The sequence below is a fragment of the Giraffa tippelskirchi genome, chromosome 3, assembly GCF_054371585.1.
Source record: "Giraffa tippelskirchi isolate mGirTip1 chromosome 3, T2T-mGirTip1v1.2.pri, whole genome shotgun sequence".
NCBI lineage: Eukaryota > Metazoa > Chordata > Mammalia > Artiodactyla > Giraffidae > Giraffa > Giraffa tippelskirchi.
Window position 1 is genome coordinate 45065690 of NC_137277.1, and position 18743 is coordinate 45084432.

Below are 18743 nucleotides of genomic sequence, written 5' to 3' on the forward strand. Positions count from 1 at the left end.
TAAGTCATTGGTTATTCAGTTATTCTCACCAGTTTCACCGGTTACTTGGGAAGCGCTGGCATTGGAGCCTGTTCCATCTCGGTCTGGGTTAAGGTTGGGGAGGGAGGGAGAGTGGACAACAGTGGAGGTGGGTCTATGATGTGTGTCTACAGATGGGGCATCCGTGCTCAGCACTGGTCTTTCCAGTCTGGTAGTTCTTAACCTTTCTTGAATACAGTTCTTTTGAGTGGTTGATGAAAGCTATGATTTTTTTTCCCATAAAAATGCACAGACAGACAATTCTATGTATAATTTAGAAGGAAAGGGCTGTGAATAAGGAAACTCATCTAGGGTTTTAGGTCATAAACCTCTGTGCCAGCCATCCTGGTGGGTATCTGGCCTTCCCCTTCCACTTTTACTCTATACCCCGATGAGAGCATAATATTCTATTATTATTGGATGAGTCTTCTTCAAAATATCCTAGATACTTCTTTCGTTATCCCAACAGCCCAGTCTTTAGGTCTTTTTTTTTCTTTTTTGCCATGCGGGATCTTAGTTCCCTGACTAGGGATGGAACCCATGCCCTCTGCATTGGAAGCATGGAGTCTTAACTGCTGGACCACCAGGCAAGTCCCTACATCTTTCTCTCGGCTGTCAGAACCCTGATCCTAAAAAAGGAATAGGAATGACCTCAGGGTAAAAGAGCACAGACAGTTCACTTACAGAAGGGGAAAATAAGAGGAGCGCAAATGTTAAAGGTAGTCTGGTGCTTGGTACGTGTAATAATCAAGTGGGCTTTGAGTGGGTGAAGCCTGAGGAGGTGAATCGTTCTCAGCAGTTTCTCTAAGCTACTGGCAGTGTACGTAGTATCGCCATTCACAGCTTTCAGTGGAGGATTAAATTACCCTGTTAAAATTCATGGTGGGAGTTGTCTCCTATCATGTTTTCACATCAGTTTCTTGTGTATCATTTACAAATATTTCTAAATGCTTTCTGGAATGGCAGAAGTCATCCCAGAACAAATTTTAGAGCATGGTTCAGGCTCAAAATCTACGATCTGTTTGGTGTGGGGAACAGAGCCAAGAAAGTCGCACCCTGTCAACAGCTGGGCTCCCGGGACTCAGTTCCCAAAGGTAAGCTCCCCAGTAGCCGGAAGTAGTTAAACCAGCTTTGCCTCTGTCCTCTTACCACTCTGCTCTTCACTCTTTTGCTTCCTCCCTTGTACCAGCTTCTCATTCTTCCTGTAACTTAAAAGTTACTGATATTAGGGTAATTATACAGACCACTTAGTGGGTACCTACTATGTGCCAGGGCACTGGGCAAGGCACTTTCAGTCTCATGTAATTGCACAGCTACTTGAAGTGGGTATAAGTACACCCATATCTACACATGAAGGGAAGGCTTAGAGAAGTTCAGTAACTTGCCAGCAGGATCACAGCCAAGACGGCCTGGTTCCAAAGTTCATGTGCTCAGCCTTCGGCTGTTTGTATAGAACTTTAAGGACACTAAGTTGGCAGAAGCGTCAGGGCGTTTGTTTAAAGATCCAGTCTCGATGCTCTGGGCCTGGGGCCATCTGGTCACAGTCATGAACCTTGGTGTATTTGCTTGATTTTCACTTAACAGGATCTCTACTTTGTCGGCCCTCCCAGAAGTAGTTCACAAGAAAACTCACAGCTATCAATTCTTTACTGCTCCCTATCACCGCCCCACCAACCCTGACTTCCGAAATCTAGCATTTATGCCAGCTTAGAGTGATATGAAGTCTGTGAGGCACATTTAAGATGTTTAGCGGGTATAGGACTGGAGCTGCCCTCTTAGGCCTCCAAGTGGGAAGGCTTCCTTGAAGCCAGTGGGGTTTCCATGACAGAGAAGACACATGGTTAGCAGAAACATAGTCCTGGTAACTGAACCTGAGAAGCCTGCAGGCTTTCCTGGCATTTGGTGTAACTAATCCTCTGCTAAAGGACAGGCATTCTGTCACGGTTAACAATGAATGAGAGTGGAAAGAATCGACTTGGGTCATTGAATTAGACAGATGTAAGTGTACTGGACGATGAATAAAACACTGTGATGGAAATTGCTCATATACTCTGCCTAATGCCTCCTGCAGGTTGCAGAAAGATGTCTCCTAGCAGGCGATTTGATTTTCTTCAACAAATTCCTTAGCCTAACAAGTATAATTTCCCCCAAAACTTGTTGTGAATTAATAAAAATGTCAGGCTGGAGAATTGAGCTCACTGAATAAAAATGACTGTGTTGCTGAGAAGCTAAGTTTTATTATTATAAATATAATTACAGGTAAATTGAGACCATTTTTGATCCATGACAAACATACATTTCCTGTGTATATAGCACACAAATAATAACACTATGTATTCCACACTTGAACAAATGCTTTTTAAAACTTTGAAAGTTAATATATTAGCTTATTAAAATTTGAATATGATACATGTTTTTGGTCACGAGCTCTTTTCTCATGGCCCACAAGATAGTCAGCTCCATGTCACTATTTTCCTTGTCTACAGCAGGAAATACAGTTTATCACACACTTTTAATATAAGACTGTATTATATATAACTGTGTGATGTCATGAGCCTACAGTACCAAAAATATATATAAAAGTACATATAAAGAATATGTAATTATGTCTTGACTCTATCCATAAATGACTTGAAGCAGGTAATACATCTGCTTTCAAATGCTATTTACAACATGGACTCTTGAATGATATGTGAATTTGAAAATGAAAAACATGTTTTCCAGACTCAAAATGTTGATGTCTTAATGTTATTTATTTAAAAAACTGATTTCCAAGTGGGCAACCCTACCTTGGAAAAAGTCAGATTCAAGGTTGTGCCATAAAATTGCTTGTTTCCCATAGTCATTCTGAATGCTATAAAAAAGATGGTACTTGGATGTTTTTCTACACTGACTACAATCCAAGTTATTAAAGTTTAAAACTATATGAAAGCCTTTATGAGGATCCTGAATTGTATTTCTCATTAAAGAAAAGAAATGGCTCAGTGAGTCACGTCTCTAGATTTCTGTGGAAGAGAAAGCAGAAGGCCGTTGTCAGTCATCTTGACAGTTAAAACTCAGCACTTAATGTGAATTTAGATGAGTTTAGGAGAGGAGTTTGACGGGCTTCTGTTCCTCTGAGCATCCTGAGAGCAGTGAGAACAGAAGACTTCCGATCTTCCAAACAAAAATCATTATCAAATGGATTTATTAAAGAGCTATGCAGAACAAACTGCAGTCATATGTGTGTAGCTACAGCTGGCTTCCATGGGAATTATAAATGGCTCTAACACAGGGCACTTTCAGTTGATTCAGAGTGAAACAATATAAGGCTTGTAACAAATGTACAGAAAACTAAAATCAATGTGAGGAATCTCTGTGCGAGTTCTTTATTTTATGTTTGCTTGTAAAATTGATGTACTTTGTTTCTTTTTTAACACTCCATTTAAAAACTCCAGCATTTTCATATAAAAGAAAAACGAAATTATAGGCTCTTGGCAAATACCTGTGAACAAAAGAATAAAGAAAAGTGATGGGGCCACTTCTGCAGTAGCTTTCCATCAAGAGATAATGTCTTATCTTGAAGCTAGTGCACCTATTTTTAAAGTTCATTTAATTCCTTACACACTCATGATTTATTTGCATATTGACATAAAAGCTGCCTTCATCATCCATGCCATTATCAATCGGACAAAAAAAATACATCAAGCACCCACAGGATGCAGAGATCTGTCTTTGAAATGGCGGCATGGTGTTAATCTGTCCTAAAACTAGGAATAAGTTTTTTGAAAGAAGCTATAGTACATTGAGGGATTCCCTGTGGCTCAGTGGTAAAGAATCTGCCTGCCAACGCAGGAGACGAGGGTTCCAGGGTTCGATCCCTGGGTCGAGAACATCCCCTGGAGAAGGAAATGGCAAACCACTTCAGTATCCTTGCCTGGGAAATCCCATGGACAGAGGAGCCTGGCGGGTTGCAGTCCATGGAGTCGCCAAAAGAGTCGGACATGAGTTAGCGACTAAACAACAACAACAGTACCTTGAGGAAGAAGTATTATGATTTATCTTGGAGGGAAAGTTGCTAAATAGTGCAGCAAACTCCTCAGAGAAACTGCAAAATCACCTCTGAAGGTTTTAAGCAACGACTCCCTGAAGCTAGAACTTATGGGACCAGCAATGTAAAAATTTCACAACTCTAACATACATCTATCTATGACTGTGAAGACATGCCTCAGATTTATACATCTAATTAGGTTTAATCTTGAAAATACAAAATGAAAAAATCTAGAATGTGTTTTCAAATAATCTGAAATAGCAATCCTATAACAGTTATAAAACTACCACAGTTTTAAACACCACGACTTGCATGACTTCACAATACAATCATCTCCAAATACGTCATCAAAAACTCTGAGCAGGAGCTTCTTTCATGAATTCCTCGAGGACAGCTACCACATTTTTGGCTTCGGGCATTTCTTCGTGTTCCACTTTAACAATCTTCAAAAGGATATCTCCACTACCACAGTTCTTTAGGAACATGTAACATTTAAACAAAGCATAATGATTCATTTCTGCCTGCCGGATAAATCTCTTCAAATTATTTGTGTCTTGTATGGCCTAGAAAAAGATTACCCAGTTAAGTGTGTGTTCAGTAAGATAATAATGAAGCTTGAAAGAGATCTCCTGTCCAGCTGAGAACTCAACTATATGTTAATGAAATGTTTGCCTTTTATTTCAAATATTTTAATTGCTAATATGCTTTGCCCTTGATAGTACAAAATCTTTTATATAAAGTAAAAATACAAATCTCCTAAATAAGGTGACAACATGCCTCCCCACCAAAATTCTGAACCTTTAGGCATGGAACTACGTTTTTTGTGCTTCCCAACTATGATATGCCATAAATTATAAAAGACTGATGTCCCTGTAATATAAGCAAGCATTCAATACAATTTATTGGAAATGCAATGATATATACACAGAGGCCACTGAAAAATATAAATGAACGCCTTCTGAAGATTCTAGCTTTTATTTGTTTTTCAAAAATTAGAACATTATTTTAATTATTATGAATAAGGCTTGCTGCTGCTGCTACTAAGTCGCTTCAGTCGTGTCCGACTCTGTGCGACCCCATAGATGGCAGCCCACCAGGCTCCGCCATCCCTGGGATTCTCCAGGCAAGAATACTGGAGTGGGTTGCCATTTCCTTCTCCAGTGCATGAAAGGGAAAAGTGAAAGTGAAGTCGCTCAGTCGTTTCCGACTCTTAGTGACCCCATGGACTGTAGCCTACCAGGCTCCTCCGTCCATGGGATTTTCCAAGCAAGAGTACTGGATAATGCAAATTTATGGTTAAGACTTGGACTTTACTTGACAATTCATCAAAAAATATAAAGATACTGTTTATATATAAAGAATGACAGGTAATACCTTTCATTAGTATTGCCATTACTATTTATAATGTCACTGTATCATAGTGAATACATTTGCGCCATCAAGATGTTTTTCTGTTTATTTGCTAATAGAAAACGAACATAAAAAAATGTTGAGCCTGAATAATAATTAAAGACAGATTTGAATAGCTATGGAGTACCAATATTAAAGTAATAAAAGTAAATAAGACTGATAAAAAAGTGTTATATTAGGTTCTGCATAGAAAACCCATACATATTGCTGAACATTCTGTAATTTGTTCCTATTTTTCTTTTGAAGTACAAGCTGGCAATTTGTAACAGAAACCAAAGCATTCAAACCCTTTGACTTGGTAATCCCACTTTTGGGAATATACATTAAGGTAATAATCCAAATGAAAAAAATACCATCCAGCATTGCTCCTTCTGGGCATCTCTCTGAAGAAAACCAAAGCACCTACTCAGAAAGACATCTGCAGTGCCATGTTCCCTGAAGCATCACCAACAACAGCCAAGACATGGAAACAACCCAAGTGTCAACTGATGGGTGAGTGGACAAAGAAACTGAGGTATATACACACAATGGAATACCACTCAGCCAGTAAAAAGAAGTATGAGATCTGCAACAAGGGCTTCATGCTAACAGGTTCAATAGAGAAAGACAAATACCACATCATCTCTTCTACATATGGAATCCAAATATATATATAAAAAAAAACACAACTCATGGACTCAGAGTACAGAGGCAGCAGATAGGGAGTGGGAGAAATGGGTGGACTGTTTTGGTTTTGGTTGAAATAAATTGAAATTTTTATATACAAATAAAAATAGTGATATACCATTGTCACCTGTCAGACTAGCAAAGACGAAAAGTTTAGATACCCAGTGATGTCTGGGTTTGGGGAAACTGGCACTTTCAATACTGTTAGTATAAATGGAAATTGAGGATTATAGTTTTGAAAGTGTCCTAGTTAACAGATATCATAGCCGTGAAGCAGATTTGTTTCCTGGTCACTGGTACTAACTAAACTTTATGACAAAGATTATATGTGGCACTTAGCACACAGCCAATTAGTTACCTTTAGTTTAAAGTTCTCCAGGACTTGTCGAAAAAGAAAAGGGTTACCTCCTTCAGCACCATTCATAAAAGCCTGCATCCAATCCTCACAAAACCGGTTGCTCCCTATAAAATATTTTAGAAAAATGAATAAAAGTAAAATAACAAGACATTTATTCCTTTCTTTTTATTTCCGTTTTTAATTGAGGTATAATTGAACCATATAACGTTAGTTTCAAGTGCACAGCACAAGGATTCAATATTTGTATACATTACAATATTTTTTCCTCATTTATAAAAACACTTATAATGCATTATTTAAGACTTCTATATTGGTCTAAAAAAACCTTAACTCACCACCTGGCTAAGAAATACTAAAATGGTCGAAGCTCCCACGTGCACCTTCCCAGTTGCATACCCCTATTTTCTTTTTTTTTTTTTTTTGGATAGTAATCCCATGGTGCAAGGATTTCCTGCAAAGTACCTTTAATATGTTTGCATCAACAGCAAGCATTAAGATGTTCTAATTTTGGCACCATAAGTTATATGTGTAGTATTACACAATACCAAGTCACCACTCCAACCAACATTTATCCATATGAATAGAAAAACTGAACAAAAACATAGTTCTGATAAGGCTGCATTCATAAACCCAATACAGTTTAAGGTAATTTTTTTTCCACAATCAAGGACTGCTATTTTTTTTTTTTTGCCGCCCCTCCCGCCACCTCCCCCCAACACCCAAGGACTGCTATTTTAGGATTGTTTTGTTAACGATAAAAAATAGGAATTATTTAGAAGATAAAATACTTCATTGTTCTTTACTGTTATATATAATATTGAGTGTTTTGCTATATAAAATATACCCCCCATACCCCTATTTTCCCATCAGAAAGGATTATCATGCCCATGTCTTTCTTTAAACTTTTGCCACATACTTTATCTCTAAGCCCTATATAGTATAAAAAAATGTGCATATGTTAAAACTGTACTTTTCTTTAATGGCTCTTTCACTATATAGTATGTTTGGATGCTATACGGAGAGATACAGCTTTAGTTCACTCATTGTCACGGTTGTATAGTATTCCATTGTATGAGTATAACAGCTTATCAGTTCTCCTGTTAACAGACACTTGAGTTGCTTTTAGTTCTTTACTGTTGCAAACAGTGCCCTTATGAACGTCTTGTATTTGTCTCCTTGTGTACATACATAAGACTTTCTCTATACACCTAGGAGTAAGTAGAATTGCTAGGCATGTCATGATTTCCATGTTTCTAGAAATGCTATTGTTTTTGGTGATTTGGGGATAAACATGTAAAACTGCACAAGGCAGGGAGGATAATTTGCATCGTTTGTTTTCAGTGTGAAAACGGTGATTGACAAGGCTGTTCCCAGGGTTGTGGCTCACCTGCATTGTGGAACTGAGGCTGGGAGCTGCTGCAGTCGATGATCACAGACTTATGCTGCTCCTCCGTCATGGCCATGCACAAGGACGTCATGGTGCCTTCGTGAATAAGGCCTTGGAGACTAGCCACGCTCAGAAACCTGCCACACATACAATCTTTTTCCACAAACTATATTACAGGATGGGAGGGAGAAAGCAAATTCATTCTGCATTGTGTGGTGGGGGAGTTAAAAATAGAAATATCAGACTGGTTGTGGGAAAGGTTCTCTCTTTGCAAAACTGTTCTTTACCTGTGAATGTCTCTCTTTGTTTTTTCATCTGATCCTTTAACCTCAACAGGAGTATAACTCAGAGCCTATGAGAGAAAAATAAAGCCCAGTTGATACATGTATGCCAATTTTCCTTGCAGAGCAGGTAGTGACTAAATGTCACCTCCCCCAGTAACCACTGCATCAGACCACGTTTGCTGGGCACCACCCTGGAGCTCTCCAGAGCTGTGTTCAGCTGCTCACTGACAGTTGGGAACCTAGCCTTACCACCTGGGTTTGAGGGGCTGTCCAGCCTCAGATGCATCCAACCACCACATGAAAAATGAAAAACCTGGCCACTTACTCAAGTCTTCCCCACTGTCCAGATATTTTAGTGAATATTTTATTTGGACATTTTTATATAGTTAAAAATTACTTTGGATTTCTGTTTTCCTTCTCAAGTTGTTTTAGAAATCACATCTCTCCCACATCACTTCAAAAAGTAATTATTTTAGAAGAGTTCCCTGGTGGTCTAGTGGTTAGGATTCAACACTTTGACCTCTGTGGCCCAGGTTCAACCCCTGGTTAGGGAAATAAGTTTCTATAAGCCATATGGCACAGCCAAAAAAGAAAAAGTAATTAAAATGTTTTATTGTATTAGAAGATAGTATTCGCACCTCTACCTTCGTAGTGTAACTTTCTGGATCTGTGTAAATAGAGTACAGTGTATCCTTATTGCAAGCATAGTCTGAATGAATATTCAGAGGGCAGGTGGAAGTAATAAGTAATGTTCAGAGAAAATAAGTATGTCTTTAAATAAACCAAACTCTGCCAAAGTGATCTTCAATGAAGGAAATACTTTCATTTGGGCAATACTTACAGCATGTAGCAGAAAGGTGAGCTTCTCCTGAAAGAGATGGACCACCCTTTGGATGGGGCAAACAACATCTGCAAACCAGCTGCTCAGGTAAGACTGGATGTGGTTCTCCCCACTGCTTTCCTAGATTAAAAGAGAATGTCATTTGCTTTGATATAAGCCTTCACCTTAATTAATGGCCTTAAACATTTTCTTCGTGATACTCTTGACTGAATAGAAATGGGGACCGACACCTCCTTCTTTTTTTAAGCTAATGCCACCAATTAAAACAAAAGGAATTGTAGGAATTTCCTAGCAGTTCAGTGGTTAGGACTCTGCCCTTCACTGCCAGGTGCCTGGGTTCAATCCCTGGTTGGGGAACTAAGATCCCACAAGCAGAGAGGTACAGCCAAAAAACAAAAAAAGGAATTGTGCTATAACTTTGCTGGGCTTGTTAGGCAGAGAGGGGATTAATTCAGTACTGCATTTAAAAAAACACACTAAGACATGTATTATATAAAACGAAGAGACTGACTTAACAGGGTTCTATGCTATTTCTTCACTGAAAGGAGTTAGGGCATTTACATGTCCATCTCCTCCCACTGTGCTGTGAACTCCCGGAGATACTCTCTTAATAATCCTTATCTCCAAAATTAATGCATAAAACTTCTTTCATTAAAGGGGAGGAAAAAAAATCCTCATCTCCCCAAGCATCTGGTACAGGTTCTGAAACACCCATGGATGAGCTTATAAAGTGCCTGCCGAATGACTGAAGGAAAGCAGACAGCTCATTAACAACTTGAAAGTGAACAGGGAAGAACACAGGTCAACACATCAAAGTGCTCAAGCCCACTCTGGTCAGACACACTGCGAGGAGCTCATCCAGCTTCCCTGGCTCTGCTGCTCCCGAGGGACTGGTGGGAGAGCCCCATCCTGGGAGAGCAGCTACCCTAGACTCGCTTGTATCCCCGGCTCACTCCAATGCTATCATTCCCCTCTGTACTGCCTTGTAAGCACATGCACGACAAGCAGAAGGAATTATTACCACCTGTAATGGGTAGAAAATTAATGAGTTATGACTTAACTCCCACAAACCAAATGCACAGTATTTAAAAGGTATGGATAAAGAAATCAATATGGATGTATCTAATTCACAAAAGATCGATTAATGAAAAACGGATGTTTCTAAACCTCTTTGAGGTTGAGTTCAAGGACAGTCATCCCATTGCATAGCATGTCTATGGTGCCAGCGGCTTCGTAGGCCATTAGTTCTGCCCAGAGTATAAATCTTATATGTCTAGAAATCAGGAAAGCAGCATCTTCTTCCTTGCTTGGCATGTTACCGTATACCTTTGAATTTAATGTTCACAAGCAGTCTTGTGAAACTTGTGAAACTTGTGAATACCTTTGAATTTACCGTATACCTTTGTTACCGTATACCTTTGAATTTAATGTTCACAAGCAGTCTTGTGAAACTTAGAGGACTGTGTTCCCTGCTCCTCTTAACAAGCATCTTCCTACTGGCCCACAAAGTAGCACATTTTCAGAATTTAAGTGTCTGTGCCCACCTGGATGATTTGATAAGAACAGCAGTCACATAATGTTAGTCATTCGGGTCTTTAAAAATATTAATGTAATTGTCTTACCTCACAGTTCATGTTATTTTTCAGCCCTTGAATGTATTTGTCCAATTCAAGCCTGAAAGTATGTTCTTAAGGAAGTGATAAAGGATGAATCAAGACAGAGTTTTATCTCTCAATGGATAATAGGAAAATCTCTTAAATAACTATCGGTTAAAACAAGCCACGATATGGGAATTTCTTGGCAGACCAGTGGTTAGTACTCCATGCTCTCACCACCTGAGGGCTCAGTTTCAATCCCTGGTTGGGGAACCAAGATCACACAAGCCGAGTGGCCAAGAATAAATAAATTCATCATAAAACAAGTGAAGACAAACTGGTCATATGAAGGTATGAAGTTGAAGTTAATGCATAAGATGTAGAAAGGCTTTTCAGAGGTTGGTAGTGATAATCCTCCACTTGCCTGCCAGCAGTTCCTTCCTGATATCCTCAAAGACCAAAGAAAGGATATAGCTCAAGTCCTTTTTCAGACCCTCCTAAAAAACAGACCACATACTCTGAAGACTTCTGCTCAGAGTCCGTTGATGCTGTTTGGGGAAGCAGTTTTTCTTGTTGGAAAAGGCAGTAATAACAACCGACTCGGTAGCCTGGAATTCTAGAAAAGAAAGAAAAAGCTAAAATGCATTCTTTTGATAACTCATGCATGTGGTTTTGTAGGCTCCTCTGAGCCCTGGTCATCCTGATCTGGCAATATCATTAAACTGCTCTGTAGTTCAGAGCTTCCCAGACTTCTCCTTGGTTTACTGATAACAACAGAGGAAAGTGAACATACATCATAATGAGCTTGAGCTAAAACAGCACCTAACAAACACAGAATTTCTTTGAATTCTGCTGTCTTATGTGAAAAATTCACACAAATTTCACTCTTGTTCAGTTTACCCATGTTGACATGGTTTATCTGTGTTTTCCCTCCCATAAACATACATGAATCACTGAAGCTCCAGGAAGATGTGAAATGTTGACCCTGTGGTCTTACCTTTGGGATGTGTCCTCATACTCCTGAAGGGACCTGATGTCAATATCATGGTCTGAAGTGAACTACAATCAAGGGGTGTAATGGAAAGATGGCTGGAATTCAACCAAGGACACCTATATTTAAGCCTGAACTCCATCAGTGTGACTGGCCTTAGGACCTTAACTTCTCTGAGTTTATTTCCTCATCTGAAATAGGAAATAAGAGTATCTGCTTTATCACCCTTTGTAAGGAGAATGGCATTGAAGCTTGTGAAAGCCCTTTACAACTGTACAGTGTACAATTTCAGTTTTGGTAATGAGCTCTTTTCTCCCAAGTACGTGTGTGTGTGTGTGTGTGTGAGGCCCAGGGCTCAGCTGCCAGGAAACAAAGATGAACTTCGCAGCTCTAGCCAGAGCTGATCTTTTGGAGTTTCTCATTGCTTCCCATATTTAGCTAAGAAATAAAATCTCAGGACACAGCACATTTTACACTTACCTCAGCTCTACAGCTGCAACATTACCCAGCCCTTCAAAGACTGCTCCCTTAGAAAGACGCTTTGCAATGAAACTGCGTAGCTCTGGCTCCACTTCAGATGGTAGATTAGTATCCACCAAAGAGAGGCTGGACAAATGAAAGACACACGTTCCTTAGCAGTGGACTCTGCATTTATACCCCATAAGTCAGACATTGGTAAAAGCCCTCACTAAGGACTTGGCAGAGCTTTCTATTTGACTCCTGTTGGTAAGGTTTCTAGGGATGTATGTCACCAAGTACGATCTGCCTCATTGGTTTAAAGTAGTTCTAACTTTCTAGCTCGTTCTCTTCAGTATTATGACTCCACTGGGACCCCCCACCCGCAAACCCACTGACCTTACCTCTTTTTCACAGTAACCTCAAGTTTCTCATCCTCACCTCCCTTCTCCTTACCCAGCTTAAATTCCATGGTCAGTCATTACGATCACCGCCCCACATATATTCTCATTCAACCCCTTGTTTTCACCTCCTGGTGAAACCTTCAGCCCTGGTTAGTCCAGTTCTCTACCTAGTCCGCACCTGCACCTATGCAGCTGAATGTGGCTGGACAAAACCCCACAGCCACAGTGGCTAGGCTCATTTTAAATTAATGATCACTAGCTACCAGCGGGCCCTTACTGCTGCCCAGCTCTCATGCCATTTCCTGGTTCACTCACTCTTCTACATCACTATTTCATGCCTCCTCTTCTTTCCTCAAACCTCCAACTACTCACTGCCCATGAATAAACACACCAGCTCAGTGATTATTTATGACCTAAACACAAACATTTCAGTTTGGTTGAGATTAGACTATAAACAGAAACTATAGTTTGAATATGTAAGAAGATTTTCCATCACCAAACTTCCCAACAGAGAATATGAACCCAATATGCCTCACATCTTTGGTTCCATATTAAGGAAAATTTCGAACACTGAAAAGTAGAAAGAACAGTATAATGAACCCACATGTACCTACCACCCAGTTTTGACAATTATCAGCTTATGGGGGAAGGAAGGGATAAACTGGGAAACTGGGATTGACATATACACTCTACTATAAAATAGATATTTTATCTATCTATAAAATGAATAACTAATGAGGACCTATGTACATCACTGGGAATTCAATCCTCTGTAATGGCCTATATGGGAAAAGAATCTAAGAAAGAGTGGATATATGTGTATGCATAACTGAGTCACTTTGCTGTACACCTGAACGAACACAACATTGTAAATCAATTTTATTCCAATAAAAATTATAAAAAATTTTGTTTTCATCTGTACTCCCATGTTGTCCATACCCTCCACTTCCCAGACTTATTTTGGGCTTTTTTGTTTTTAAACTTTTATTTTGTATTGGGGGATAGCCGATTAACAACATTGTGATAGCTTCAGGTGAACAGCAAAGGGACTCAGCCATACACATTCATGTATCCATTCTCCCCCAAACTCCCCTCCTGTCCAGGCTGCCACATAACATTGAGCAGAGTTCCATGTGCTCTACAGTAGGTCCTTGTCAGTTAAACATTTTAAATATAGCAGTGATTACATGTCCATCCCAAACTCCCTAATTATCCCTTCCTCTGATCCTTCCCCTCTGGCGAACCGTAAGTTTGTTCTCTTAAGATCCAGACTTATTTTGAAGCAAGTTCCAGGCATCATATTAGTTCATCCCTAAACTTCTTGTTACATATCTCTAAAAAATGACAATGTAAAATATATATATGTATGTATCTATAACCACAATACTGTTACAGCACCTGAAAAATTTCTTAAATCATCCATCATCCAGCCTCTCAGTGAACATAATATTTTTGTACTATACCCTACTTTGCATCAAGTGTTGAGGTTCATTCATTCCTTCCCTTAGTAAATACATATTAAACGTTGACCCTGTGCCAAGTACCTATCACTCAAGGTTCTAGGCACAGAGACATCAATGAACAAATGAGACAGCAGTCACTGCTGGCTTGGAGTTTACATTGCTGTATGCAGCAGCAGAGCTATGAAAGGGTATTCAGGGGGGGGGTAGGGAGAGAAGGATTTTAAATTTCTTGATACTCATATGATATTGAATATTTACTGGAGTTCCAATCAAGAAGCTCAGAATAACTGTCTGGCTAATCAACATGGTGCTAATCCCCAGGGTATGTGGATCTGCCCCAGCTTTGAACAAATCAATAAAGGAAAATAAGATGAGGTTCCTAGGGGTGAAGTGGGCTTGATGGTTTCATTCAGGGAAAGGTGAAGGGAAATAAGGTACCTACTGACATCTGCATCCCAGAGATGCCCTTAAGAGAAAAGCACATAAACGGCTTATGGCCAACCTGTTTTTACCTGAAATCATCACCAGAGGGAGTTTCTGCATTTGTGCCACCTGGGCTTCCATCATCGCTGTCCGCTCGCTGCTGTGCCAATCTGCTAGCCACAAAACCAATTCAGTTATGAACTATGGGCTCTAAGTCAAGCAGAGTATGCCCTCCCTCCCCCAGCAAGCAAAGAAGGGGGCAAACAGTCCACTAAAAATGCTGCAAGGTAGAAATGCTTGAACCCCGTCCTCCTCCGCCTAGCTTCAATGACAGGGAAAACCCATAAAGCAGCGCTGACAGGAGCCCCTTCTCTCTCCAGGTCACTTAAAGGGTAGAGGAAAGCCTAAATTAAATATCCAGAAATGTCAAGGAAATTTTCTCTTAAATACACACTTTACAGGGAATTCCCGGGCGGTCCACAGAGGACTCGGCACTTTCACTGCGGGGGGAACTAAGATCCCACAAGCAGCCCAAACAAAAACAAAAACAGACTTTACAGGGCCAAAAGAGCCCCAGGAAGTCGGCTCGGGCGGAGGGAAAAGAGGCAGCAAGGACAGACGGTAACCAGAAGGTGGGGGTAGGGAAGAGGGGTGGGGACGGAGGAAAATGGGGAGACAATGACAGGAAGGACAGGGGGGATGGGGATTGACTTTATTGAGCGTGCGAGGCACTGCGCTAAACAAAAGGCAGAGGTGGCAGGAAGGGGCTGAGAAGATGTCAAGGACACAGCGCTGAGGCATGGGAGGACCAGGCGCAAAAGTCCAGGATTGGGGGCCGGGAAGTATGGCGTGAGGCGAGGAGGGCCCTGAGGGCCAGAGACCTTGGCTGGGAGGGGAGAACGGCGTTTGGGAGCCGCCAAGCTGCGGAACCCGGAGTGGGCTGCGGGGCCGGACGGCGGGGCCAGGGCGGGGCCCAAGGGCGGCCGGGCGCTGCACCTGCTTCCGCGGTAGCTGTAGAGGCTGTAGTGGCTGCTGGGCGGCGGGTCGAGTCTTCGCTCCTCGGCGGAGCCGCCCTCTTCGCTGCTCTCTAGCTCCTTTTCATCCCCATCCAGCGATTCCTGCAAGGAGGGGAGCATCGCGGCGGCCTCCGAGCGGCCCTGCGTCCCCACCAAACCGCTCCCCCGCTGCCGTACAGTCCTCTGTGGCCGGGCTCGTCCGGCTCCCGGCCCTCGCGCATCTGCGTTCCGCTGGTTTCCCGGGCTCTCAGTCGAGAAAGCTGGAATGCCCCCTGATTTTTCTGTCTTCTTTTTCTCACATCATTCAGGTCTGTGTAGAAACGTCACTTCCTCAGAGACAACTTCTTAACCGCCCTATGCAAAACATCCCCCTGGCACCTCCACTGCTGTCGCATCAGTCTCTATCCTATCCCCTTATATTGCTTAGTTCTTCATCCCTTAGTTATCACCCCGAGAAGATGTATTTGTTTACTGTCTCTCCTACTAGAATGTCATCTTGTTCACTGCTATATCCTCTGTCCTAGCCCTTGCTCTATGCGGCTCAAAAACTGCTGAATTAGTTTTAAGGTTTTGTAACGTCAGAAAAAAGAAAAGATTTTGTAACGCCTAGGCATCTTTTTCTAGCACCATATCACCATATTTACCTTATCACCATATTAAAGATAATGAAGTACACCTACATCCCATAACTTTATATAGAAAAATGGTAGCCAACACTTATTGAGCATTTTCTATGTGAGGACTTTTCTAAGTGCTTTACAAATACTTATTCATTTAATTCTCACAACCCTATGCTGCTGCTGCTGCTAAGTCGCTTCAGTCGTGTCCGACTCTGTGCGACCCCATAGACGGCAGCCCACCAGGCCTCGCCGTCCCTGGGATTCTCCAGGCAAGAACACTGGAGTGGGCTGCCGTTTCCTTCTCCAATGCATGAAAGTGAAAAGTGAAAGTGAAGTCGCTCAGTGGTGTCCGACTCTTCGCGACCCCATCGACTGCAGCCCACCAGGCTCCTCCATCCATGGGATTTTCCAGGCAAGAGTACTGGAGTGGGTTGCCATTGCCTTCTCCACAACCCCATGAGGTAGATATTATTATCCCATTTGACAGAAGAGTAAGCCAAGGCCAGAATTACTTGACTTGTCCACTGTTAAATAAGCTTGTAAGTGGCAGTGCTCAGCCATGTCCCATGCTTTGCCACCCTGTGGACTGTTGCCTGCCAGGCTCCTCTGTCCATGGAGTCTTCTAGGCAAGAACACTGGAGTAGTTGTCATTTTCTACTCCAGGGGAACTTCCTGACCTAGGGATCGAACTCGCATCTCTTGCATTTCCTATACTGGCAGGCAGATTCTTTACTACTGGGACACTTGGGAAACCCTAAGTGGCAGAGTGGCTTTCAAACCCACTGACTCCAGAACTCAAGACCACAAAATTGAAGATGACTTGACCTAAAATTATGTCTTAAAGCCATTTATTTGGACAGTTAATCTCAGGGTTTTTTTGTTGTCACTTCTTTAGATCTTTAATTTCTTACAACAATATTTTGGTTTTTCAGAGTATAAGTTCTGAACTTTTGTTAAATTTCTATTCTTTTTGATGCTATTATAAATGGAATTTTCTTAATTCCATTTTCAGATTGCTGCTGCTTGTGTATAGAAATACAATTGATTCTTGTATATTGACCTTTGTTTTAAAATTTTATTTTTTAATAATTGCCTTACAATATATTGTATATTGATTTTGTATTGTGAACTTTGCTGAACTCTTTATTTTTTTTTATTTTTTTTATTTTTTTTTGCTGAACTCTTATTAGCTCTAGATTTTTAAAAAATGTATTCCTTAGAATTTTCTATATATAAGTGTTTCAGTTTTCTAGGGTTCCAGTAGTACCAGTTAAAGTGGTTTAAACAACAAAAATTTTTTTTGGTGGGGGCTGTGCACCTTGGGGTCCCAACAGTAAAAGTGCTGACCCCCTAACCACTGGACCACCAAGGAATTCCCTAAACAACAGAATTATCGTCCCACAATTGTAGAGTTTTAAGTCCAAGATCAAGCTGTCAGCCGGATTGGTTCCTTTGGAGAACTGTGGGGAGAGTCTGTTCCAAGTTTCTCTCCCTGACTTAAGGTGGTTGTCTTCTGTATCTCTTCATATTGTTTTCCTTCTATGCCTAACTCTGAGTCTTACAAGAAAATTTCCTTTTTGTGGTTAGCGGTCCATGCTTTCACTCCAAGAGGCATGGTGCAGCCAGAAAAAAAAGGGGGTGGGGTGGGGGAGTTGAAGTAATTTACACAAAGTCACAGAGTAAGTATGGTGCTGAGTTAGAGTTGAGTTTTATAAGTCATTTTGGCTCAGTAGTGAGAACAGTGGATTGGAGACTGAGAGGCATGTCAGAGAATGTGACAGTAACCTGGATAAGAGATCAAACTGGTCTGAAGTAGGGCATTAGTTGCAGAAAAGCATTTTATTCATTCTTCCTAAAACAAAAAATAAGATAATTCTATTTATTTATTTATGCCATGTAGGATCTTAAGGGTCCACTAACCACTGGACGACGAGGGAATTCCCTACAACTCCCATAAGCTCTTTTTTTTTTTTCCCCATCTGTATTAACCGGGTGATAACAATGGCACCTACATCACAGGTTTGTTGAGACAAGTAATGTAAAACTTACACCTTGTCTGGCACACAAATACTTCATGGATATCCGCTATTATTTTTTCCTTCTAATAGGAACATGTAATTTACATTACTAGTTACTTCTCTATGACAAACTGTGCTCTAAGTGCAGGCAGAGAAAGTTTAAGTGGCTTATCCAAAGTCATGCAAGTAGGCGGTAGAAAACGATCCCAAGCACCTGGACTCTAAAGCAATTATACTCGTATTTGTGTTATTCTCTAACTGTCCTCTTAAAACTCTTAGGTTGCTACCCAGGGACTTCAGCATAAAACGCAATTTCTCAGACTGCTCGAGAAACTCAAGAAGTCATCTTTGCCAGCCTCCCCAGCATCATCTCTTGCCATCAGCCCTTTCACTATCAGCTCCAACCTTACTACCTCTAGCTTTTTTTTCAGGTGCTCAGGCTCAAAGACTTGCACTTTTTGCACCCTTAGGAGATACCCTCTCCTCCACCTCGCTTGCTCCCATTCACCCTTCTGGCAACCTTCCTTGATACCCTGATGACCGCCAAGGCTCTATAGAAAGGCGTCCCTCCTTTGAGGCCCCGCAACACCTCGTATTTCCATCACCGCGGCGACCACGCTGCGTAGTTTACGCATCCATTACCAATGTGTGAGTTACAAGACTGAGATTGCGACTTCTTTGATTCAGTAGTAGAAAAACGTCCACCGCTGACTACAAAAAGTAATCACGGCAATGAAACAAAACGAAAAACTAGGCGCTGTCT

General features: G+C 41.1%; 1 protein-coding gene across 4 annotated transcripts; it reads right to left on the bottom strand.

Moving 5' to 3' along the window:
- Positions 1 to 2235: 2235 nt before the first annotated feature.
- C3H17orf75 (chromosome 3 C17orf75 homolog) lies at positions 2236 to 15644 on the bottom strand. Of its 4 annotated transcripts, none has more exons than XM_081579796.1 (10): positions 15323 to 15644; positions 14416 to 14496; positions 12061 to 12186; positions 11062 to 11205; positions 10617 to 10674; positions 8995 to 9114; positions 8157 to 8221; positions 7870 to 8006; positions 6483 to 6586; positions 2236 to 3502 (listed from the first exon to the last, which is right to left on the bottom strand). In XM_081579796.1, exons 1-10 carry the CDS (start codon positions 15460 to 15462, stop codon positions 3482 to 3484), a joined length of 996 nt encoding a protein of 331 aa, XP_081435922.1. In that variant the 5' UTR covers positions 15463 to 15644; the 3' UTR covers positions 2236 to 3481. The 4 variants fall into 4 exon arrangements, with proteins under 4 accessions (XP_081435922.1, XP_081435920.1, XP_081435921.1 ...); XM_081579794.1 differs by having other exon boundaries at positions 2236 to 4611; XM_081579795.1 differs by having other exon boundaries at positions 14416 to 14499.
- Between the last annotated feature and the right edge of the window lie 3099 nt (positions 15645 to 18743).

What these genes read in the sequence shown, in the direction of transcription:
- C3H17orf75 (XM_081579793.1), bottom strand. Translation starts at nt 15,462, where the DNA reads ATGCTCCCCTCCTTGCAGGAATCGCTGGATGGGGATGAAAAGGAGCTA. An exon ending in GCCTCAGTTCCACAATGCAG is followed by an intron (nt 6,587 to 7,869) that starts GTGAGCCACAAC and finishes AATATTTTATAG; the next exon opens with GGAGCAACCGGTTTTGTGAG. An exon ending in TGGAGAACTTTAAACTAAAG is followed by an intron (nt 4,612 to 6,482) that starts GTAACTAATTGG and finishes ATCTTTTTCTAG; the next exon opens with GCCATACAAGACACAAATAA.